This window comes from Anopheles ziemanni, chromosome 3, assembly GCF_943734765.1.
Source record: "Anopheles ziemanni chromosome 3, idAnoZiCoDA_A2_x.2, whole genome shotgun sequence".
Taxonomy (NCBI): domain Eukaryota; kingdom Metazoa; phylum Arthropoda; class Insecta; order Diptera; family Culicidae; genus Anopheles; species Anopheles ziemanni.
In genome coordinates this window covers 53416143-53441316 of record NC_080706.1, presented here as the reverse complement: position 1 = coordinate 53441316, position 25174 = coordinate 53416143, and the positions used below count along the sequence as shown (strand labels likewise).

General features: G+C 41.5%; 7 protein-coding genes across 7 annotated transcripts in view; 1 reads left to right on the top strand and 6 right to left on the bottom strand.

The window, feature by feature from the left end:
* Positions 1 to 9055: 9055 nt before the first annotated feature.
* On the bottom strand, positions 9056 to 9933 carry LOC131288503 (uncharacterized). The gene is made up of 3 exons (XM_058317644.1): positions 9574 to 9933; positions 9222 to 9499; positions 9056 to 9146 (listed from the first exon to the last, which is right to left on the bottom strand). The coding sequence occupies exons 1-3, from the start codon at positions 9931 to 9933 to the stop codon at positions 9056 to 9058; spliced, it is 729 nt and encodes a 242-aa protein (XP_058173627.1).
* A 1034-nt stretch (positions 9934 to 10967) lies between these two features.
* LOC131287958 (uncharacterized) lies at positions 10968 to 11853 on the bottom strand. The gene is made up of 3 exons (XM_058317052.1): positions 11494 to 11853; positions 11131 to 11408; positions 10968 to 11058 (listed from the first exon to the last, which is right to left on the bottom strand). Exons 1-3 carry the CDS (start codon positions 11851 to 11853, stop codon positions 10968 to 10970), a joined length of 729 nt encoding a protein of 242 aa, XP_058173035.1.
* Positions 11854 to 13247: 1394 nt separating this feature from the next.
* Positions 13248 to 14141, bottom strand: LOC131287956 (uncharacterized). The gene is made up of 3 exons (XM_058317050.1): positions 13776 to 14141; positions 13411 to 13688; positions 13248 to 13338 (listed from the first exon to the last, which is right to left on the bottom strand). The coding sequence occupies exons 1-3, from the start codon at positions 14139 to 14141 to the stop codon at positions 13248 to 13250; spliced, it is 735 nt and encodes a 244-aa protein (XP_058173033.1).
* Positions 14142 to 16516: 2375 nt separating this feature from the next.
* LOC131287957 (uncharacterized) lies at positions 16517 to 17398 on the bottom strand. Its single transcript, XM_058317051.1, has 3 exons — positions 17039 to 17398; positions 16673 to 16950; positions 16517 to 16607 (listed from the first exon to the last, which is right to left on the bottom strand). Exons 1-3 carry the CDS (start codon positions 17396 to 17398, stop codon positions 16517 to 16519), a joined length of 729 nt encoding a protein of 242 aa, XP_058173034.1.
* A 2300-nt stretch (positions 17399 to 19698) lies between these two features.
* On the top strand, positions 19699 to 20582 carry LOC131288351 (uncharacterized). The gene is made up of 3 exons (XM_058317475.1): positions 19699 to 19885; positions 19982 to 20142; positions 20214 to 20582. The coding sequence occupies exons 1-3, from the start codon at positions 19699 to 19701 to the stop codon at positions 20580 to 20582; spliced, it is 717 nt and encodes a 238-aa protein (XP_058173458.1).
* A 708-nt stretch (positions 20583 to 21290) lies between these two features.
* LOC131284990 (N-acylneuraminate cytidylyltransferase A) lies at positions 21291 to 22118 on the bottom strand. Its single transcript, XM_058313849.1, has 2 exons — positions 22045 to 22118; positions 21291 to 21981 (listed from the first exon to the last, which is right to left on the bottom strand). Exons 1-2 carry the CDS (start codon positions 22116 to 22118, stop codon positions 21291 to 21293), a joined length of 765 nt encoding a protein of 254 aa, XP_058169832.1.
* A 1117-nt stretch (positions 22119 to 23235) lies between these two features.
* The window catches only part of LOC131289169 (hornerin), a 28374-nt gene continuing 26435 nt past the window's right edge, over positions 23236 to 25174 (bottom strand). Inside the window, exons 9-11 of the mRNA XM_058318378.1 lie at positions 24859 to 24982; positions 24622 to 24773; positions 23236 to 24538 (exon numbers count right to left, since the gene is read on the bottom strand). Of these exons, the coding sequence (XP_058174361.1) occupies positions 24314 to 24538; positions 24622 to 24773; positions 24859 to 24982 (501 nt within the window). The 3' untranslated portion in view covers positions 23236 to 24313. The remainder of the gene's footprint in view (positions 24539 to 24621; positions 24774 to 24858; positions 24983 to 25174) is intronic.

Below are 25174 nucleotides of genomic sequence, written 5' to 3'. Positions count from 1 at the left end.
AACGATCCCGCCCATGTGACACCTTGAAAAGGGCTCCAGTACCGACAGCATCATCATCGTCATCAACATCCAGTCTAGGGGCACACAAGCATGCCTCAATCAGCTGTAGCGTTTTCCACCGAGTCATCATTCAGCAGGGTGTGATCAGCGCGGCGTCAAAGCGAAGCACGATGGATTCGGAAAAGCTTTTAACAGCTTCACCGAACGACTTCGCGTGTTGCTCCACGGGAGGAACCGCACACCCTGGGATAGTCAGGCTGCTGATGGTGTCAATTTGGACGCCACACGGTACGGCGTACGTGTTAAATGGCCACTAACGGGCGACGCGACCGTGGGACACGCTGCCGGGTCTCTCCAACGCACCCTGCTCAGTCGTGTGGGACTTCTTGAAACCGTAGGAGATCAGATTATGCTTCGACGCTCATCAATCACAACCACCGGGAACAAAAAACCAAACATAAATAAAAACAAACGCGCACGCCACCGACTTGGGCGACAGCCCAAACCCGATGGGCCATCGGGGAAACCGATGTGACCTCGTGTTGATGCCGGTTGATAAAACACGGTAATACGGAGGATCATTTTCTTTTCATTACAAACGTTCTACGTTGCATCCTGTTACATAAGGCGTTCCATGGGACACTCAAGCAGCAATTCCCAGCCTTTTTTGTTCTGCTTAATGGGACATAAGCAGTAGGGAAACGTAAGATGTTAGCCTTTGGAAAACTGTTGCAAGGAATATGAATTTTTCTTCTGCTGTGAATCGTATTACTTTGAGATTCGTTTTTAAATAATAGCTACGATCATATACTTCGTACTAGCACAACTAGCTCGTACGTTATAAAAAGCATTTCATGAGTCCTTTATCTTTTTAGATACAACAGAGTTGTAAGATAAACTCAAAAAATAAAATAAATTAACATAATATTATGATTGTTTAGGAAATTTCCAAAAGCAATTTAGCGAGTTTATACACGCATATTAGTAGAAATTATAAAATGCTGTATAGATTGTTATTGTTAAACATTTTTTGTCTCTTCAAGCTATTGGCCTCAGTGTTTTTCAAACAACACGTTTTAAAAACCACTCGCAAAACATAGCCTAAATTAGTCTCATAGTTACAATATGATAAGATTTAGTAGATGGAGTTTACTTGCACATTCGTTTTTTAAATAACCTATCAACAATTATGGGCTCTACAGTATATTCAAACATTTTAAAGGAAATATCAAATACTGAAGTGTGCAAAAACAAAAATAAACGTCTTAATCCTTTGAGGGTAAACTTTCAACTCGGATTAAATTCAAACATTGACATTGAGGAAACCCAAAACTCCATTGATGTACTTCATCAGCTTACGATGCATCAAAGTCTACGACGTATTTTCTACTATCGATAACCACTTGAGATGGTGGCTTAAATTAAGTATATGTACCCATAATCTTTATATGGAAAACAGTACTTACCATTACATGCTCATCATGCATAAATATGTCAGGATCCTTCCGAGATGTGCTGGGTTTCGTAGAATTTGAAGTTTGATTAGTTTACTTTTTGGTGAGCAACGCCTAACGACGACACTCCTCTAGATCACGTCTTAAGTTCACTGTAGGTCGGCCTAGTATTTTGCAACTAAACGGTGTTTATAATCACTATTCGTACTAGTAGGCACTTTTGGAAGCAAATTTTCAATCACTGTAGAAAAATTAAACATGCGTTAGAATAACTATCACTGGGTAGAGTAAAATCAGAGGCTAGGTGCGACACCGGGTGGCAGTTTCATTTGTCGGTTGGCTAACAACCGTTGACTTTTCCAAACTATCTAGAACTGGTGCTATTGTGTCGGCCATACGCAATTCTCAGTGTGTCAGAGCATTTCTGTTTCGCGAACCTTTGTCCCCCACACACCCAGATGGGTCCGATCTATGAGTTTCCAGTTTTTCCTCCCCAATCCGTTTGAACCAAAAGCATCGACATTCACGTTCGACGTTCAATGCATTTATATTGCGACACGAAACTGTTGATTTATGCAGTACGCCATCGATCGGGCAACTATTTAGTCACACTGAAGGGGCTCAAAAATGAAATTTACAATTGCCCCAGTCATGGGCTTGATGTTTGATCGGGGTGTGGTGGCAAAGTTGTGGTGGTTGTGGGGGCGGTGGAATAATGTAATCAATTATTTTTGCCACAAACCAAACCACTAAATCACCGTTCGACCGTCCAGACGTATCCCTTGGGCCACTTGGCATCACTTCACAGTTGGCAGCGCCATTTGTTGCGAGGTGAAAGATGGTGGATTTTGCAAACAATAAACAAACAAGCTGCGGACCCAAAGCCACCACGAAGCCCCGGATGATGCGGGTGCAATACGGGAAGTGGGGCGAGGAGGAGGGGGGGGAGGAATGAAACGAAAGGTAAAGGAGCTCGAATTCAGTAATTATTCACACAGGCACATTATCCAGCTGCACAACTATGCGCTCGTGGACATTCGGTGGTCAAAAATTGACCACGTCTTAAGACTTTTGAAAATAATCGGATCCCACGATTGCTCAAAGCCTATTTTAGAAGCTGAGAGATTTAGCGAAATCAAAAAGAAAGCAAATGCAGATGAATATATTTTGTCTTTTCAACGATAATTTCCTCCGGTTGTCCACCAGGTTTAGCCCAACATTAACCAAAACGTCGCCAGCACGCTACGAGCAAACTACTAGAAAGGCCAGCCTCAGCAGACAGCATATAATGGCCAATAATAGTAGTACCACCGAGCGTCTTCTGGACAACCGTAACCAATAAGGTTAAATGTAAATTATTGCACTGTTTTATGTTCCACGCGGACTCGATTCACCAGCCACTGCCTGAGGAATGACGTGTAGTTGTTATTAGTATTGTTATTATATGGAGCCAGTCTTAAATTACTATTATTACACTGTGGTATGGATTCTATAGTCATGTTGCGGTTCAAATTGTTCCAAAGTCATCCAAAGCTCAAGCTATTGTATATCTGTTTCAGGATTTGCGCGTAAAAAATTTCTATTTTATTGCGCTTTGGTACAAGAGGGGGACAGACATATTTTCTTAACTAAATTATAAAAAGTCTCTTCAGTAGTTAAAGTTAAGTTGAATTGAGACAAAATCACACTCCAAAGGTATCGGTACAATGTTTTCCCGTTCTTAGCAAATGAATCATACGCTTCGAGACACTGACACCGGTCATATGTATCGAACCGCGACCAAACTCGTCTCGTCACAAACGGGTGCGCATCTTTTTCCCGCAGGCAGCAGAGCAGATCGAAGCTATGAGACTGAAGAAAAGTAACAACACTGCAGCCAAGAAGCGCACCGAACCCGGGTAACCATCAAGTTATTCCTCGCCGTTCTGCCATTGGGGCCGATCAGTAGTTCAAAGCGGAGGGTAGAACCCAAAGCTAAGAACAACAAACACCAAAAAACATGCAACGAAAGAAAAACGTCCCATTCAAATTTAACCTGAGCCGCCACGGCTCTCCGCCCCAAGAATTGCTCGCGTGTCCTGGTGCTGGTCCGATGCTGAAATTGGCAAACGCGTCCACCACACCACACGGTCCCCCTCTCTAACGACGTTTGCTTGTTTCTTCACACGAGCATCAATTCGGTGGATGAATGTGGCAAAACAGCATAAATAAAAAAAAAAAACAAACAAACCGGCCAGTGGAACCTGTGTTCAATCTTATTTTAAATCGAACCGATCCGTTGATCGTTGACGCCGGTAGGGACGCGGTGCAGGTCGTACGCAAGAATGTGGCTACATGGAAAAATTCGTGCCGATTCTACGGTAGGCAAAGATAAATCAAATATACTTTGCATCAACCATTTGCAGAACACATTGAATAACGTTCCGGATAAATTAGCATGTTTTGAAAAATATAAACAAACCAAAACCGTTACGATTTTAAACACTAACAGCACATTAGGTCCTCGGCTTTTTAGGTGCCAAAGGCGGTTGTTTTCCACTTTTGCTAAGCTTCGTCTAAATTTAATTTTGTTGACCGGATGCATGTCACCCGAATCGAACGAATATAAGTCACCAAACCCTGGAGGGCACTTCTGCGGTTTCCAACGGAAAAGCTACGCTGCCGAGACCTCCGTGTTTTCTCGTTAGCGCGGAATTCACAGTCCGTGTCCAGTGTCTTACAAACGAGCACTTAAAAAAACACTCAAAAGGCACAAAAAACTTCTACTCGCCACCGGTCACTTGGCCACTTGCGCAATCGAGTGTGTTCGTAGCAGCAGCGCGCGCGGGTGAAGCAATTATTTCCGCACGATGTTGGCCGGTCTCCCGGGAGTCGCCAGGGGAAGAAACCTGACGGCGAGATGGTACACCATGCAGAAACCGACTGAAAAAAAAGGGAGCAGCCCCCTTACGCACACACATACACCGGGTACCTCATGCACCAGTGCACCGGACTCTTAAGGTTCCTTCAACACGTTGCAATCGAAATATTTGATAAAAAGAGAAAAAACCCGAAAACATAAGCTCTACGGACCGGCGCAGGAAGAACTAAAGAGCAGAACAGGCACAACCGCTCCGATCGACGCTGCGTCTGCGACTACTTTAGTCTGTTTACGTTGTGAAGTAGTGTTGGCAGAATCGGGATTCGGAAGATTCGAAGATTCGATCTCTACACGGATTCTAAAGATTCGAATCCCATTTGACGGATTTTAAAGATTCGAATCCCATCGACAGATTCGAAAGATTTGGATCCCATTTGACGGATTCTAAAGATTTGATTCGATTTGAATCGACTCACAATGATTTGAGTCGAATTAGTCACATAACTAGTCGATCTAGAGACAATGTAATTGATTTAAGTTTACTCAAATCGAACGCTGGGTAGAATGTCCAATGGACATCAATGGATCCATCACTCAATGGATTGAGTTTTTTGCGCAATTTGCAAGTTAGGCTCTAGAAAAATTCCTGGAACCGATTTTTTACAAATAAAAAATTGTTCTACCCAACCAAACCCATTTCATCAGGACCAGACCATTTTTACCGGATTCTGAATCGGATACTGGGGATTCAGATTAGGATACACAATTTCCAGACCGACATTGATTTGTTTACATGATGATGATGATGATGATGATGATGATGATGATGATGATGATGAGTCTCACCGCTTACCCCTACATATGTTTGAGAGGGACGAAAGTATCTTGAGATATTAAATATAAATCATCAAACGAGAGGGAGCATTGGGGCAATACTCTCCAGAACAATCGCATCCAACTCTGCTCCATTCATACAACGGTCGCCATCGGTTGCACAAGGGGGTACATCTTAGATTTCCCAACTAGCAAAATCGACCACTTTCCGGAGTAGGGCAGGTATTTTCGCACAATTTTGGTTAACACCGCCAGCTATCAATGATTGATAGTGTAGTGAAACCCACCAGTACTACTTAAGGGACCTGATCTTGTTCCTTCCATACAACGGTCCCGAGCAATCACCTCGAAAGGTAAGTCCCCCAAAGTTAACGAGGCACCACTTTCCGGAGTGTAAGAGGGTATTTCTGCTCTGTTTGTAGTTCCCACCACCAATTACTGTTACGTCTGTGCTTTCGGATATGTTAGGATATAAATCTCTGTAGTTTAAAACTTAGTATATGCTAATTACAAGTACACAATATAAAATGACCCGGCCCGCTACGCCGCTTATGTCCGGCCACTTGTGATGATGGAATAGAAGTGATCGATCGTCCTCGATCGATCAACAGCCGACTTGATGACCAGATGCCCGACCGAGGTCAACCGAACCGTTGACCTCCGTTCGTACTCCGACCGTTATGCCGATACCCGGCTCGCACACATCTGCGTGTGTCGCTCAGTGCGAGCACCTTAGAGTGGCATTCCACGGGATGCAGCATCCGTCCGCAACAATTACCATTGGTTGATAATGTGGTCCTACTATCAAGAACAGAAAGGGACCCGACTACAGCAAGAAGTGTAGATACTATTAGCTCTTTTCGTACAGCCATGTCCACCAATTGTCCTCATTTACGCGCGCGTGTCTCAAAACTATGTAGACTAATTCATTCTATTAAGTTAAATTGGATAATTAAAATAAAAAGGCCCTGTTCATGTTTTTACTCATCATCATCATAATCAAAGACCATGTTGACAAATGCAATACTACGAGCTCAAAAACTACAACATTTACTAAATACATTGCAAGCACAGCGTCGGACTACCCGCTTCACGTATACGGCGCATAGGCGTTTGAACTCCCTAAGATTTCACGCTTGTTTAATCTCTCTTGGCATCCTGTTGTACCATTGTCCTCCTAAAAACAACGAATTTCGGGCGTTTCCAGACAGATAGCCGGGAAGTCTTGGCTCACCGGCATTACGAGTGTGAGTCCTAACTACTATCATTTCCCCCAAATACGTTGGTACCAGGCCTTTCAAAATTTTGTACTCAAAGACCACAGTTCCAAAGGAACACTATCCACTGCTTGGACTGTTCCGACTGTTTCTTGGATTGGGATTCGGATTTGGGGATTTGGTTTACCCACCACTAGAATAAAGCTGCAGCGCGCTAACAAGCTTCAACCACTTGGTCACAGCTTGAAATAATGACTAAAACAGCCAAATTGCTAATAACTTTTTTGTGGCTAGGTCAATTTCAGCAACAGACACCTCAAATGAAATGTATTTTGAAGGCAAACAACTTGATACAACAAATATCCTACCTCGATTCTTATTTTATGAAATAAACATTTTAATGGGATTTAGATACAGATACCTTCAAGGTATTTTCTGCTGAAATAATAAATTTGTAAATAATTTTTGATTCTTTCAACCGATTTGTACATGTAACTCCATAAATGAAAAGTATGAACAATCGGAACATTAGGCTGATGTGCATTTTTTCCGGTAAAAGAGTAAATGAGGCCCCGGCCAACATGTTTTTGATCGTGGCTACACCTCTTGTGGACGTTTAAACTGAATGTATGCAATTGGTGATACATTAATTCGTTAAATTCAACCTACGAGTATTTGAACCGTAGTGTGTACCGTTAATTTCGGCTACGCAATCAATCTAGGGGTGCGGTATGAGGGGGGCCCACGGGCACCCCTTATTTCTCAAAACTATAACAAACTCTCTTTTTCGGTAGACCTAGCGCAGTCCGCTCGCTGCGCTCGCTGCGGGCGCGCCGCCGTTTCCAACTCATTTCTTCGACTAAACTCATTGTTTCATGCTGTCCATCATGTGTAGTATAGTTTACTTACTAGTACTTTAAGTATTATTTTTGGCAAAAAGCTGTGCTCGTTTGACAGATCAAAAACGCAACCGCATGCGGTTGCGGAAAGCTGTGACCACAGGTTTAGCGATCAAATATTCGAAAAGAATGCATGCGTCGCGCTTTGCATAGCTTCAGGCGCTTAATGTAAACTGGAAGGGGAGAAAAAAAAGCCCCCTTTCCTTTAAAGCAGGAAGGGGAGAATCTAGCCCGGGGTCTCATTTACTCTTTTACCATTTTTATTTTATACGGTTATCGAACCTACTCAAGACTTAGTCCAGTGACTTTGCCACACTACCGCCAGCGTAAAAAGTTTATAAATGTTCACCTCCAATGGAGTATGAATCATATGAGTAAATAACGCACGTTACTGTAAACTAGATTCAAACGATTTGCCAAACGGCCGGGCCTGTCTGTATATGTCAATAAATTGCTGAGCCAAATTAAATTAAATTAAATCAAATATTTGCAACATAAATAGATAAGAAAAATTCGCAAAATTGACACTGCAGTATAGGTAGTGTTAATTGTCCTATACAGTTCATTCTCTCTACCACTGTGCACTGCTACGATCGTCGTATGCATGTTGCACCTGCCATGGCTAAGTAGGCCAATTTGAAACTGGTTTGAGTGAAATAAAATTGGAACAATGATAATAATTGATAAAATCGTTTGTCGAACAAAATTTCGTTCGGCAGAACTAATGTTTTCACAAAAGATATTCCAAAGGCACATCCACACACATTTTTGCTATCCTTAATATGGCAATCACTTATGATGCACTGCGATCTAAGAATGAACTGGCGTGATGCTTCAGTTTCACAGCACGTTTATGCATAATCTACCCCAATGGTCCAGCTTGTAAAAACTGATTCCAAATAATTATTTTCGTTACAAGAAGATTTCACAGAGCATGTTTTTATCCAATGATCACGCATAAAACTAGAAGAAAAGGTATTCTCCTTATTTTTTCTCCGTTTTCGTAAAAGTCATCAGAGTTTTTTTTTGTCTTTGTTGTTCGTTCGCCGTTCGAGTTATTATTCTATGTTGTATTTTCTACCATCATTCTCTGCTTATTAGTCTTCTGTGCCGATATTCTACTGCACATGCAAGCTAACCTTCTACAAAGTAGCTGCAGTGTCTTGACGAGAAGAAGGAAAATCTACAACCATGGCGAATGCGTTCAAGAAAACCGAGCGGTGGAGGATGAAACAGGAAATGAGGCCCGCAATCTCTGTGGGGCTTCTCAATGGCGTTGGCATGTCCTTTAAGTTAAAGTAAAAACCAGTAGCACGTAGCACTTTTATAGACCAGTGGAAGCAAGCACCTTTTAGAAAGTTCAAAGTTGCAAAATGCAGTCATAGTTATGCACTGCATGGAATTTATTATTTGCATCTTACACATTCGTGAATTTAGATACTTTCAAAAGTTGCGAAAAAACATATGATTCCAGAATGCCAACTGAGTCATACGTAAAATAGAAACTTTCTGTCATCGTTGCGAAATACTCATTCAGAAGACGAGTGTACCCTCATAATCATGAATGTATGCCAGTCTGTTGCTATCCTATACGAATTTACGTTTATCATCACAATGGATCAACACATTTTTGCGGAACAAGATAACAGTACGTTATCAGTATTCGGTTTGTGTATCGATGACAAACACAAAAATGAAATATAGCACTTTCCGTTTAAATTCACTGGTTTCTAGCCACAATATCTAAAATTCACTTCGACTAAAACTCTGCAGCCCTAGAAAGGTATTTTTTCATTCGATCACTAAACTCATGAGCTTGATGCTTGTTCCCTTAATGCCATCGAATGTATAGCTAGGGTCTACTTTCACGAATTCGTCGTATCTGGAATGAAAGAAAATGCAAACAGTTTTTAAAATTATATACCTTATAGTTTGAGTTTAAAATCGCATTACTGACCGCATTTCTAGGTCCGTTTTGAAGCCAACCTTTGCGGCTGGTACTTGCGAGCCGATTGCTGTAAAGTTGGTGCTGGTAAGCCGTAGTCCAAATGCTTTGCAAATAGGAACACGGGCTTTGAGAATCTCTGTGGCAATCCCCCGACCACGGTATCGACTGTTGACACTCAAACCATACGCCGTTAGGTAGTTGTCCACGTTGTAGCGCTCGAAGAGGTTCGTTGTATCGGTCATGTAGTCATTTACTGCGACAAGCTTTATAATTCTTTCGGAACGTATCTAAAACAAACATATAACCGTATCAATAATTTAGTAAGGAGTTCCAATTGGTTATGTTAAAATCACTTTCTTACGAATTTACTAAAATCCACTTTTCTGTTGACTTGGTTTACAGAGAGGAGATTGGCACCGACAAGCTCCTTCGAACCCTCCTTGTAGCATGCGACCGTAATCCGTTCGTTCAAGCAGTAGTTCCAAAAACCGACAATCTCTTCATATGCTACCGGGCAATGTCGAATCTTACCGTATTGGCAAAGCGGTTCATCGTCGAGGAAATTTTCCGTATACAGTTTAATGGCGTCTTCGAAGCGATCCTCCGTGAGGTCCTCCACCCTGTACGTCGCTAATCCACCGTCATCTCGATCCGGATCCGGTGCTTCGAATGTCCACCAAACATTTGGGTACGGGACTGATGTTGGTCGTTCCCAAGACATCTTACGGTAGATCGGAGTGAGCGCCGAGCTCAAAAGATTGTTACTGGTACACGCCGAACGGTTCCTCGAATACAACCATTCACGCTAGGGCGACGACGAGTTCTTTTCAATGAATGTTTCGAGCACTAGAAGGCTGGTTGTTGATAACAACAGCTCGCAACGAGTCTGGTCAACTGATAACAACAATATAATCCATACTGCTGAGATATGGCACCATGCGTTTTGTGACGTTACGCATTGTCATGATTTAAGCGCAAGCGCGGTTTCACGCATGCGCTTCTCACTAACTACCCTCACATTTTAAACACGATCGTTGTGACGTCACTATTGTCATGCATGTGAAATGAGCATCCCCAATGTAACTTGTGATTATTTTTCTATTGCCTTATGCATCTAATGCAGTATGCACTACTAATTAAGCACACGCTTATTTTCGAACGGCTTCAGCAAAGTGTTTTTAATGATAGTGTATTTTGATTTCACTTTCATAAAATTTAATTGAAATTCGAATAACTGTTAATTGGAAAATATTGACGGTGCCAACGGCGTTTAGCCGTTTGTTGCATACTTTTGGGCTAAATTTAGATTGGTTTCATTCGAATTTGAGCATGAACATATCGCAACAATACCAGAGTACCAGAAGTTATTTTAAAGGACAAAACGCACAGCGTACAATGTAAACAACCATAATTCCACGTGTCTGCATATGAATCGAATCATCTTGATGTGGAATCCAGACATTCTCATTCTTACAATGCTGTCTAGACGGAAAGCTTGGGACAGAGCTCGGTATGTGGTAGCTGAATTCATTGAATGGTGTTTGATGGAAATGAGCCATCTTTGTTATGGTAAATATATGCCTTTTTATTACTATTCGCAAGAATTTCACTTATTATTTTATCATCGTCCGGAATGTTTATCCACGAAAAACAAACAAAATGAATTTTATTACTTCATTTCAAACAATATTTGGTTATACCAGCACAACAGCTTAACTACAATTAGCACGCATACAAACCAAGAATGGTATTTTCTCATTCGATCACTAAACTCATGAGCTTGATGCTGGTGCCCTTAATACCTTCAAATGTGAGGCTAGGGTCCATTGTCACGAATTCGTCGTATCTGGAATTGGAGAAAACTTGTTTAGATATAATTGTCTACCCTACACTTCGTGTCCCATGACCCAATACTGACCGCATTTCTAGGTCCGTTTTGAAGCCAGCTTTTACGGCCGCCGTTTGCGAGGCGATAGCCGTAAAGTTGGTGCTAGTAAGTCGCAGTCCAAATGCTTTGCAAATAGGGACACGGGCTTTGAGAATCTCTGTGGCAATCCCCCGTCCTCGGTATCGACTGTTGACACTCAAACCATACGCCGTTAGGTAGTTGTCCACGTTGTAGCGCACGAAGAGGTTCACTGTATCAGTCATATGAACGTTGACAGCGATAATCTTACGACTTGCTTCGGCAAGTACCTAAATGAAATGCACAACTATATGAGTCATTAGGCTTCATTTGAGCGTTACATGCCGATAACCATCATACATTTTGCTTTCTTACCAAGTCACTACCATCACTTTTGCTGTTGATTTGTTGTACTTCGAGAAGATTGGCACCGACCAGCTCTTCCGAACTTTCCTTGTAGCACACGACCGACAGCCGCTTGTTGAAACAGGACTTAAACATAGTGATAACCTGGTCATATGCTACCGGGTTGTGTCGAGTCCTGGCGTGTTGGGCAAGAGGTTCATCGTCGAGGAAGTGCTCCGTGAACAGTTCTATGGCGTCTTCGAAGCGATCCTCCGTGAGGTCCTCCACCGTGTACGTCGCTAATCCACCGTCATCTCGATCCGGGTCCGGTGCTTTGAATGTCCACCAAACATTTGGGTATGGAACATCAGATGGTCGTTCCCAAGACATCTTATGGTGATCCGAGATTGTTACTGATGCGTACCGATCGGTTTCCGAGAGACAACTATCCAAAACAAATTGTTTGCGAGTTGTTATCTTTAAAAATCTAGGTCACCGGGTAACAATAAATGCGCGTTAGTAAAAAAAGAACGTGGCAGTTTTTTTTGGCTTGGGCTGTTTATTTGTATTCGTTTTTGTTTGTTTTCATCCACTGTTTGAAGCATGAATTGTAATATTTGCCAACAAGACTGTACCGTGGAGTTTTTATGCTGCATGCGTTGACGTCCCCGTTCAGCAAAATTTCTGCGTGAGAGAGGTATAAAAAACTGACGTTTTATCGTACGGTTACTCTAAGCTTCTGTAATGGACAAAGGCAGGAGAAGCGATCCTGGTATGTAGACTTCCGGTTACAACGTCGGCATGTAGCCATCTGGTTCGACAAGGCACAACAAATAATTCAAAAAAAAAACATAAAGAACAACACTACTTACGACTGCAACCGCAACACATCAAACCTTTTTCCAGCTCGTGAACTTATGGCTGATGTAAAATATAGGTTCTCTCCACGGCGATATATAATCATCGAACATGACAACAACGGCGAGTACCCTACAGATGTGTTGTGCAGGTTCAAAGGGCTGAAACATCATTAACGATAAGGATAAAGTGTTAATCAGGAGTTTGTGACACTTCTGGAGGATAGTGGAGGAATTATTCTTTACTGCCTGAAGTGCAAGCTTGAATGAAGGCTACTTTGAATGCTCGATGGTTGAGAAACAGAGTTTAATTTAAAAAAATCCATTATTATATGGATTATGTTCAATTCGGACGGCTCAATATAATAATGGGAACTAACAACGAACATTACGAATTTATAGATCTCATAACGTAAAACGTTTTACTTACTAAACGGAGAAATAAAGTAGCTTTAAGTGTAAGCTTTAAAAATGCGCATGGTGGTCTATTGCAACATGAAACATTTGCATATTAGTCATTTGGTAAACGTAAAATATCATGTCACATAATTTTTGCGTATAAAAAAATCGGAAATACTGTTTTTAAGTTATTTTATTAATCATTGTCTCAGACGATCAAGATCTATCTACTATTAACACCATTAAATCGGAATGAGAATTCCGCTTATACACATATTTTATATTGATACATATTAGGAATGAGCAAAATAATCTCAAATATGGATATGGGAGATTTTTTCAAAATCGCACATTCGATTAAGTTTCGATTGATGAAGAACATTGAATGTGATCATCCTCTGGTTTGTGTATCCACAAAAAACAAACAAAATGAATTACAGTTCTTCCTTTTTAACATTTTTGAGTCACATAGACACAATCCACAACTTTTATCTCATTAGCACTCATACATCCTGGGAGGGTATTTTCTCATTCGATCACTAAACTCATGAGCTTGATGCTGGTGCTCTTAATGCCTTCGAATGTGTAGCTTGGGTTAACCTTCACGAATTCGTCGTATCTGGAATTGGAGAAAACTAGTTTAGATATAATTGTCTACCCTATACTTCGTGTCCCATGACCCAGTACTGACCGCATTTCTAGATCCGTTTTAAAGCCAACCTTCATTGCCGCTTTTTGCGAGCCGATGGCCGTAAAGTTGGTGCTAGTAAGTCGCAGTCCGAATGCTTTACAAATAGGAATACGGGCTTTGAGAATCTCTGTCGCAATCCCCCGACCGCGGTATCGACTGTTGACACTCAAACCATACGCAGCGAGGTACTTGTCCACGGCGTGGCGCTGGAAGAGGTTCCCTGTATCGGTCATATAATCATATACTGCTACAATCTTTCGTCCAGTTTCGGAAAGTGCCTTAAAAGAAAGAATTTCCATTTCCACTTAAAATGTGAACTGTTGAGCATGAAACGCAAGTTATGAATATTAATTTCCTTTTCTAACCTGGACATCAATATCTTTTTTACAGTTGGCCTGCTTCACAGACAGCAGATTGGCAGCGACCAATTCCATTGATCCGTCCTTATAGCATGCAACTGACATCCGTTCGTTAAGACAATTCCTCCAGAAAGTGACAGTTCTGGTATTTGCCTTTCCTTCTTGCTTTTGCACACTTCTGCCGTACTGGCTAAGAGGTTCATCGTCGAGGAAGTGCTCCGTGTATAGTTTAATAGCGTCTTCAAAGCGATCCTTCGTGAGGTCCTCCACCCTGTACGTCGCTAATCCACCGTCATCTCGATCCGGGTCCGGTGCTTCGAACGTGCACCAAATATTTGGGTACGGGACTGATGTTGGTCGTTTCCAAGACATCTTGTAATGACCCGGATTGAGCGTCAAGATTGTCACTTATGCGCACCAAGTGGATTCCAAGAGGCAACTATTCCAAAAAAGAAATCTTCGGGATCTTTATTACGAAAATCTGGGTCACCGAGAGCCAACAGCCAACGATAAGTTTGGTCAACTGATAACAACAATATAATTTATCCCACGCGACTATGGTACCATAATAACAAAAAATAAAAATCCCATGTAGTTTATGACCTACGGAAAGCGCAAGGCAACATTTATTGTTCTTTTATGTTAGTTTATTTTTATTGAAATTCAATAAAATTACTGATAAAAGGCGAGTAGCGTTCAGGAGTATAATGTTACAGTTTAGAACTTATATTTTTACGAACTGTTGAAAATTGCTTGCAACAACGCTGAATTTAGTCTGTTTTTACTCGAATTTGAGCATATGTTATCAAAGACTGTTACTGGACGTTATCAAAAGTTGAGGCACTTTGTCATATTTTTGCTCTAAAAGCTTGTTGAGTAAAAAACAAAAACTAGGTTTATACATCATGTTACCAGTAATGTTGGAAACCACACAATTGAAAATGTTGGAAACCACACAATGAATACTGCTACCCCAAGAAGTAATATGATCTTCGAAAAATCCATAGAAAAGCCTAAGATCGATAGATTATCCTTTAAGGTCCTCTGATTCTTTAGGATATTTAAATCAGGACTATATAACTTTGACACTAGATTGATCCCGTGGTGGGGACTTATAAGCTGCAATTTATTCAATATGTCTTGGTAAATTACCATAGAGAGTTATAGCGTCATACAAAATGTCCCAATATTGTTTAATTTTGTTCTTCAAAAAAAAAAACGCTGAGAGAAACTATCAACGTCATCGGAGAATATTGCCGGTCGATGGTCACTGACTATTTCTGACCTTAAATGGACTTTATGGATGCGAACGATACATTACAGAGCATGAAATAATTCTACATGAGCCATTTCGCGCAGAGGTAATGTCAACTTGCCAACAAGATCGCGTGATTAATACCGCCTAATTTTTTGTTGAGTGCGGGTTATGCCTACAGATCACAAACCAGTCCCTTAAGGCTTACATTGTTTAGGCTTTCAATGTGGTTAACCCCGATTTATGTTACCAGGTACATGTCGGCTATACCAATCGAGAAAAGCCGATTGATTTGAACGATGTCATCTTTTATTTTGTAACTACTACCGAGGTACTGTAGAATATATTTGGAAGAAAATAGCGCAACTTGAACCAACAAAACAAATGTTTGAGCTTCGCCAGCGTTTTAAGCTGGTATATAAATATAAATAAGACCAAGGACAGGCTTTGCAAATAAACAATAAATCATGACGCTACAAGTTGTGTCATTCAACTTTAAAGAGGTTTAGCGGTAGAGGTTCCTTTCCTCAAATACCCTTACCCAAAGCATGTAGTACATGTCAACCACCTAGCAAAAACAGAAAATCCAAATTTGGAGCAGTTCGGATTTAACCTGTAGCGTTGCAAAAGAAAAAAGTCTATTGCTGTCCAGTCTCGCTACAGATTTTACAGGTTATCAATTTTCAGATTTAGCGAAGTTGGTTCGTAACACCGTGTGCATTCATTTTACCATTTTAAACATTTTACCTGAAGAAAAGTGCAAACCACCGGAATTGTGCATATGTGCATTTCTATTCCCATTGTTGGAACCGCTGTAATGTCTCGGTCCAACGAAGCTGGACGAACGGAAACGTCGCCGCGACGGCGATGTTTTTTAGTAGATATAAAAGGGATCGAAGGATGCGCCTTCGTGCTCTTCGTCATACGCCTAGAGGTGAAAGAAGCCACCCGGCTCAAAACCTCTATAAACCATGCATACTACTACTTCGTCATACGTTTATAGAGGTGAAAGAAGCCACCCGGCTCAAAACCTCTATAAAACATACTACTCTTCGTCATACGTTTAGAGATGAATGACCTAATCGGTCAAAATCTCTGTAATCACAACAAAACAAAAAACTTCGTAATACGTAATTTAGAAAAGCCAGACGATTTTTTGGCTGTTGCAGTTAAAATAAAATGTTTTCGCATAGGCAAGAAAAGCTGGGTGCTTTCTTTTTTATTATCGTTCCACTAAGAGCCCCGTTAAAGACAATCTGTCTTTAACACCCATCATATATGGAGTCTAGTTCAATTTTTCAATTATCATCCTAATGTATCTCAACGTTTCGGAAAAGGAAAAACACAGTACGTTATCATCCTCCGGTTTATGTATTCGAGAAAACAAACAGGTAAACAAAATTAATTGTAATTCTTCGTTTTTAACATCTTTGGCTTAAAGCACCACACTCTACTGTTTGCTCGAACTAGCACTTTTCAACTCTGGTTTTCTTCATTCGATCACTAAACTCATTTGCTTCACGCTGGTACTTTTAATGCCTTCGAAAGTTAAGCTAGGGTTTACCTTCACGAATTCGTCGTATCTGGAATTAAAGAAAATTGAAATAGTCATAATTTTTAAAAATATGCCCCATGACCCACTACTGACCGCATTTCTAGATCCGTTTTAAAGCCAACCTTTGCGGCCGGTACTTGCGAGCCGATGGCCGTAAAACTGGTGCTAGTAAGTCGCAGCCCAAATGCTTTGCAAATAGGAACCCGGGCTTTGAGAATCTCGGTCGCAATCCCTCGACCGCGGTACCGAGTGTTGACACTCAAACCGTACGCCGTGAGGTACTTGTCCACACCGTAGCGCTCGAAGAGGTTCGCTGTTTCGGTCATATAAATGAATACTGCTACTATCTTTCGGCTGGTTTCGGAACGTGGCTTGAAACAATGAATGGAAATAAGGAAATGTTTAGCTCGTTTATGAGCATGAAACCGCTGGTTTCTATCATCAATCTCACTTTCTTACCAGGTCATTAACATCCTTTTTACTGTTTGCCTGTTGTACTGCGAGAATATTAGCACCGACAAGCTCCTTGGAACCCTCTTTGTAACAAGCAACTGACATTCGTCCGTTGAATGATTTCTTCCAGAATGCGACAATATCTTCATACGATACCGGGTTGTGTCGAGTCCTGGCGTGTTGGGCAAGAGGTTCATCATCAAGGAAGTGCTCCGTGTAAAGTTTTATGGCGTCTTCGAAACGGTCCTCCGTGAGGTCCTCCACCCTGTACGTCGCTAATCCACCGTCATCTCGGTCCGGATCGGGTGCTTCGAATGTCCACCATACATTGGGGTATGGAACGGCTGCTGGTCGTTCCCAAGACATCTTGCGATGGATTGGAGAGTCCTCTGCGTTTAAACAATTGCTGATGATACGCGCGCAACGGTTCCGGTAAGACGACTAACCAACACAAGGCGGTGGCAAGTTGTTTTCTTTAAAATTCTAGGTCAACGACGGGCAATAAATAGCGATGTGTGTTACCAACTGATAACATGATAATCCGTGTCGCTCAAATCTGGAGCCAAGCCTTTTGTTACGTTACGGTTTTGCATATGCGTTCAACATTGTAATTAAAATTATATTAGAAACACAATTTTTTCGGTGATGCTTATGACCCACGGTGACCATTATGTCATGACCATTATGAAATTTTATTTTGGTTCAAAATTACCGAGCTATCATTGGAACCCACACTTGATAAGAACAACCTAGCAGAGTCAATGGGGCTTAGGAGTGGAAGCATGCTTAATGTTTACAATGCGCTGTTTTTTGCATTACTTGAGGCGTAGTTTAGATCAGTTTCATCAGGTTTGGTACCGGAACGGTGCCAAACGTGACCACTAAAAGTTTAAGGCAAGTAGGCACCAAATCGTACTTGTTTGGTTATCAAATAAGGTTATACGAATCTTTATCAAACGATGGATGTACATGTTATGTTATACGTATCAAAAATATCAGACGCATAAAAAATCTACTTACAAATTAAAAGGGGTAAATCAATTATTAGAAAATGCATAATATGAATTGTAAAATTGAATAGAAAAATGGCAGAAAAATACAAGCTTTGGCAATTTTTTAAACCTTCATCTAATTTCTAAAGAGATCCAGCATTTATCCATTAATTTCTCTATTTTGACAGTGACAATTTTTGAAATTTTTCATTAAAATATTTAAAACAATACTATCTACATCATGAAACTACTACACGAAACATAAATTTATTCCTGCCAAAGTATTTGTCGCATTCCGAACAGATCTGGGAAATGGTTATAAATCAAACAATTCCTCTAACTTTAAGGTCGAAATGCATCATATTCAATGGAGGTTAAATTGTTCAAAATAGATTACCAATTATTTTTAGGAATTTATATGGCTTAACGTTTGATGCAGCTTACACATTTGGTGCTGTATGTATGGAACTGAAGAAACAACCTTTTTTTTAAGCATCTTAGCGTTTTGTGATGAGCGCCATCGAGCAATAATATTCAAAACTTAGTTCTTCATTTTATAGTGAAAGCGAACTGGCTAAGAAAAAACACCAACCGCTACCACCATCTGTTTGCCTTCAAATAAACGCTTATTGCCAATCCCAACCTCGGTCGCTTGACTACTTGATAGCATGTTGCTGCTTTGCACGCATGCCGCGCACATATTGCAAACACTTGACTTCCTGTACCGAACATCTCCGTGCGACCATTATCTAGCGAATCGATTCACTGGCAACACGTGCAACATCTGGAGATGGGAACACTTCAGCATCAACATTTCATATCTTTTCCAAACCTAATGTAATCTCAACTTTAAAGCAACTAAAACAAACACTAACTCGCTTTCTTTCCATTAGTCATCGTAGGCAACTAACGAGCGTTGAACGACACGACACAATGACTACACCATTTCCGTTCAAAACAACCTGAAATCGTTTTCTTCCACGTAGCGGTCAATCATAGAACTGGCTGAATGCACCATATCAGTCCGTTCCTGCTGACTTATATTGATAACAAGTACCCCCTATGCCGTTCAGGCAAACACCCCAAGACGATCGTTATCAGGTTGATTTAGAATTCAAAACATTGCTTCTTTTTCCCTTTCTGGCATCGTTCACTTCCATTTCGCTGCGATACCCAAATGTGATCTGCCATTTAGGGCCTCTTATGTTCTAATTTGATTAAGCGCTCAGTCATGATTCGATGGTCAGACAATTCAGCGGAGATGCTTCGCAGTGGTTTCGTTGTCATGGAACGAGTGAGTTGAAAACCTCAAGCCAACATAGAACGTGTGAGTTAAAAATCTCGAATCGTTTGGATCCACCCATTCACAGCACACGAAGGTCACCCTATGTCCGACGCCGGAAAACTTGCCTCCACTCGGGGTGCAACGACGCGCCCTCTGTAAACTGAGTAGCGCGAAATGGTAGTCATTTGCACAAACACACGAGCGGCAATGCCTAGGGCTATGTAGGGAGAGGGGTGGTTTTGAGGGTGCGGGGCAGGCAGATAGCGGCAGTGTACAAACCACGCGTCGCGTGTAGAATTAGCACTCGACTGCCAGTGTCGTAACAGCATCGTGAGACGGTGGCTGGATTCTTTATTGCCCCTACGTGCGAAGCCCGAAGTGATACGATTATGGTTTGGAAGCGCCCGGAAAACATCCCATACCCGACGGTTTGGCATACGTTCCAGGCCAAGGATACCGACAGCGATCGGCTGGTGTCGTACCGAGTGCAGGATCTTCCGGAAGAGCGTTTCGATGAGGCGATCGCGCACATGCTCGAGGTCTTTGTGTTCGATGAACCGACATGTCGGGCGAAAAGTGAGTGTCCAGTCCGTTCGGTTCGACCATTTGGGTGTTGTGCCCTAAAAAGCCAGGATATGATAATTTTATTACATCGTTCATCATCTCCCGTAGATATCGTTGGGGAGCCACAGAGCGTCCAGGAAATTGGCGACCTGTGGCGTATCATGGTGAAACATCGGCTTGTCCTAGTCTGCTTTAAGGAGGGTAGCGATGAGATCGCGGGGATGAACATGTTGTACATAGCGGAAAAGGATGACAAATCAGAGTACGAAGTGAGTTTACAGGGAACCGCCACTTTGCGGCGACTTCTCAAGCTACAATCTTCTTACTATTTACTACACAGTGCAAAGGATCGATCTGGCGTACCATTTATGATCTCGTTGACTACACCATAAAAAAGGCAAATGTTTTCGAGCACTACGGAGTGGATACGTATTTGGGTGCGATGGGTCTTTCAGTGCCACCGAAGTATCGAGGACGTGGCATCGCTACCGAGATCCTGCGTGCCCGGATTCCATTGTGCAAGGCTCTCGGCATACCGTTGACGTCCACTTGCTTCACAGCTATCGGGTCACAGGTGGCTGCTGCGAAGGCAGGATTCGAGGAAACGTACGCCGTGACGTACGAACATATGGCCACGGTTGATGACCGATTCGTTTTCCCAAACATCACGACAAAGTATGTCAAGGTTATGTCAAAACGAGCTGAATAAAAAATTGAATTAAAAATACCTTAAAAGACCTGAAAGTCTGCATCTGAAACAACAAAAACATAACACGATAAATCATGTGGAATTACATGAATGTATTATTAGTTTTTTTTATAAATATATGGTGCATTAGTTTTTTATTAAATAAACGGCTATGTCGTTTTATCTTTCAAATTATCTTATCAGTCCGTACTGGACCTAGCATCGTAAATCATGTAGAGTATAAAAATCTGATAGCTTAAAAATAACGATCGTGCTTGCAGTGTGCGATAAGCAGCACATATAGGTGTACGTGCTCGGTTTCGTAATTCATAACCAAGAGTTGCACTAGACACGGTAGTAATGCTCAACGCACTAGCATGGAATGAGTAAAGTTAATCGTTCCTTCTGTGCCTTTATGTGACTTCTAGCTGACCTTAGCTGAAATTTCGAGTACTGTGAATGGATCCATATAGTACACAAAGCCAAAATTCTTAAGGAAAAATTAACTGATTTGACAGACTAAAAACAAATAGCATCAAAAAAATAATGAAATAATGTATAGCCTGATAACATTTTAGCACAGAAGTTGTTAACACCAATAGAAAAATAATGAAAATGGGCTATATAGTAATTGTAAAAAAGAAGATTTAATATGATTTATTAGACTTTTCTGTTGTTTTTTAAACATTGGTGTAAAAGCGCACATTTAATAACTCACGTAATTTTAAACTATTCCATTCCAATCAATAAACGAGCCACTTCGAGATCCTTCATATCGTCAATTTCCAGAGCATCTAGTTCATCCACTTCCACCACCGTACATGTATAACTTTGGAAACTTTCCTCTTCCATTACTAGCTGCCGGTCAGTAAAATAGAACATACCCGTTTCCACCAGCTCACCCGGCCAATCCTGACGACGGGGCCGTGCACGCAGATCGAAATTAATCGGTTCCAGTCGTCCATCGGTCTCACTCTTTCGCCAACGCAATTTGTGGCTTCGAACGACACTAAAAGCACAGGAAGATCCCCAGCGGACGATATCATCTGTTGTGGCCCATGTCTGTGCAGCTGCCTGCTCCAGGTAGTGTACCCGCAGGAACGGTGAAGTGCACTGAACCAGCGCAAACCGATCGATCTCCGGGTGCGCTTCCAAAAACTCACGCGTCGCATCCAACGAACTGGAATGATCCTGAGCGTGTGTGGCCGAGCGGGCAAACACCGACGCACCATGCAGTTCGGCCTCGAGCGCTATCCGTTCGTGGTCGGTCGACACCCACACCTCTTTGAACACTTCCGAGCGGCGCAAGGTGTCCAGCGTTCGCCCGAGCAGGGTTTGGTTCGGTTGAATTTCAACAATATTTTTCAACGGTATGCCTTTCGATCCTCCTCGTGCCAGGATGAGGGCAACTATTGACTGTCTATAAAGGAAAATAGATGGCTAAAAACGGAAATAAGTTAATTTAAAGCAGAGTTACACTTACGTACTGTGACCGAGCGTACAGCCAGCGTGGAGGCCCACTAGAACAGATATTGTAATAAAAATGCGGCACACCATCTTTCGTCCGTGGCTGGTTGAACTGGTTGAAAATGGAACAAAATTAAGACTGATTGGTGCCCCGACAATGCGGACAAACGACACACGATCCACGACGATGATCTCTAATACCGTAACAAATACAACGATAACACAACCAGACAATGGGTCCCATGGGTTTTTTTTTGTATATACTGATTTTATTAGCATTATGCTGCAGCATGTTAATTTCATCTGTTCATTTGCTTGCTCTCATTCAACTTTCTATCCATAAGGTTCTTCATAATAAATTATTAATTGGTTTTTGTTTGCTTTCTTTCGTTAAACCTCTCTCAATATAGAATATATATATATATTTATCTCAGTATTCTTTCTGTTTTGTTTGTATCTTCGTCTGTTTGCTTGATCGTTTGCTAGCTTTCACCTGCATAAAATAGTTCCCGGGTTGGACATACTTCTTCACAATATGAGAATACAACACTGGATCCTAGGGTAGTGAGGGAGGAATTTGCCATGTTTGCGTCGTTATCCACCTAAGGCCGAAGAGATTACCAAAGGCCGATGTACGACGAGAAGTGTAGAACGATGAATGCAGTTGATCCAAAACAACTGCCTCTTTCAGAAACAACGTTCCGGTTTGTTTTGTGCTCGACCGCTATCGACCTCATGATTGACTGAACTGTTCAAACACTCTGTTTGTTACTTAGAGTACATGCTTAAACTTAAATAATATAAATCGATGGTTTCGAACAAAAAACACAATATTCTACAGAACGATATATAAGCACAAACGAAACCCTATCCTACGGAACACAAAATCAAACTGCCCTATTAAGCGAATATAGACATTATTTTGGTATAAAACAATCTCCCGATCATGAAGTCTTTTATTATTGGATCAGGCCTAAGGTAAAGAACTGGTCTCTGCAGCACAAAAAACTACCGTGTGTCCCAAGAGTGTTCAAAGAGTGAACATTCTGTTTGACAAGAGGAAAAACAAATAACCCCCCCCGAATCGAAGCTCTACCTGTAGTGAAATCTACACAAGTGTGATAGAATGGAAAGCGAATAGTTTGGAAATCTGTTTGAATATAGTCTTAACTCATGCGTCCTTTTTTTACTAACAAAACATCGCGCGTTGATCGATGATCAAGTATCAACCATTTGTCCTAATCGTTACTCGGTACTTTTGAAATCGAGTTATCGAAGGTGGCGTGATTGGTTGCTTGGTTTCCAATATCATTCCCTACGATTTTATCTTTACTTCGTGTAGTTTTTTAAACAAGCCACCCTTATATGCCAAACCGGTCCGGGAAATCATCACTGTTTGCTTTGTTGTTGCAAATAAGCTTTCTGTTTCGGTTTGCCGTGTACCGAATATGTTATATTCTGTGCAGCAGGCACGTGCCAGCCCCATGCTTATCAAGGTTGATTTAGAAGTGTTACGGTGAACGACTGACTGACTTGTGGAAGTTCGTGTGTTAGTGTGTTATGAGTTACAATATCGTTTTTAGTTTGTTTCGAAGGATGAAATGGTAGTGCTATATTCATACAACAGGATTACCATATCTGTAAATAATTTATTTGTGTGATAAGCAATCATTAGAAGCGATCATTACTAACTGTTTCTTCCTGACAGTGAGAGTTATTGTTATTTTGTTATCTTTTCTTCTTACATATGGTAATTTACTGTGGACCGCCGTTTCGTTTTCCACAGTGCCGGAACGCTAAATGCCAAAAGGATTACTTGACTGGAACTCATCTCGCACTTTCGCACTTTGCTCAGCCTAACCGGAAACGTGTTCAAAGTTACACGCCACGTTCTCGTGTGCCTACGAAATTCGGAACTAGTGTCCGACCTAATCCTTCAATTTTATAGTCTCCCCGATTGATATTGGTACCGTGTAATGTGACTGATACCGAACGAATTTTGAAAAATAGAAAAGAAGCTACTACGACACTGCTTTGGCTTTCTGGCTTTCGAAACGATGCACGATTTAGATTTTTTTTGTTATAGATGTCTTCTGTAAAAAGGATACACAAGCTTTTGATATCGCTCCCACGGTCAACAAAGTTACCATCGGTGATGCTGCTAGTTGATAAGGTACCTGTGTCCTGTCCGAATAAGAATCATACGCTCGATTGGAAGTAAGTGGAACACGACGCTGTGTACGCAACTTTTTACTTCTTCAAGCTCCCCTTCGGTTATGTTTCCTTCAAGTCATGTAAGCCACACTAGACGTGTCCATGTGCTGTATCAGCGTTCGCATGAACGTCATTTCTTTGCGGGCATTTTCCAGTATCACCTTCGGGTCCTGTGACTGGCAGCGTAGCAAATTTGGGGCAAAGACCATCGCCAGGTTGGATGAGTCCATTTTTGTGTTCGCCACCACGTCCGGTAGGGAAAACTGTTGCAGGAAGTGTATCAAATAGGTTAGAACCTGGAAATGGTCATAGAAAAAGATAAAGAAAAATAGTTAATCGAACACTATCATCATGCCGCGAGCTTTGCGCCGAGTCATACCAGTTTATTAATTTTTGGTAACTTTTCTACTATCGCGGCCGCTTCGACGGGGTCTTCCGTTTGCACACACTCGTCGTAGAGCTCGTCCGGAATCAAGGGATCGTACAGTTCCCGGTACCACAGCTTCAGTAAGCTTGCTGGAGTATGTGCATCTGCAAAGTCGGATAAAGTTAATTATGAATCCTAGATAAACATCACCTTGACTGGCCTCAATCCAACCAATACACGATTCCTTACCCATCGTTCCCTTGTCTTCGGGAAATTGCCAACAATCAAGCTGCTTCTTCAATACGTTCACCTCGTCTACGTCCGCGGGCACACGGAAAATGCCTTCAGTTTGTTTTCCATTCAAAAGCAACACCTGTAGTTTGAAAGATAGATAGTTCAGTTAAGTTAGTTGAAAGAAGAAAGGAATGTGTTCTCAATCAAACATTGGTCTGATTTAACGTTAATGTATCGTAAATTTCATCAATGAATGTTCTAGGAGGTAGTTTTTTAATAACCCTCACATAAAAAATACTGGAATCTGCATTCAAAAATGAAAAAAATGATA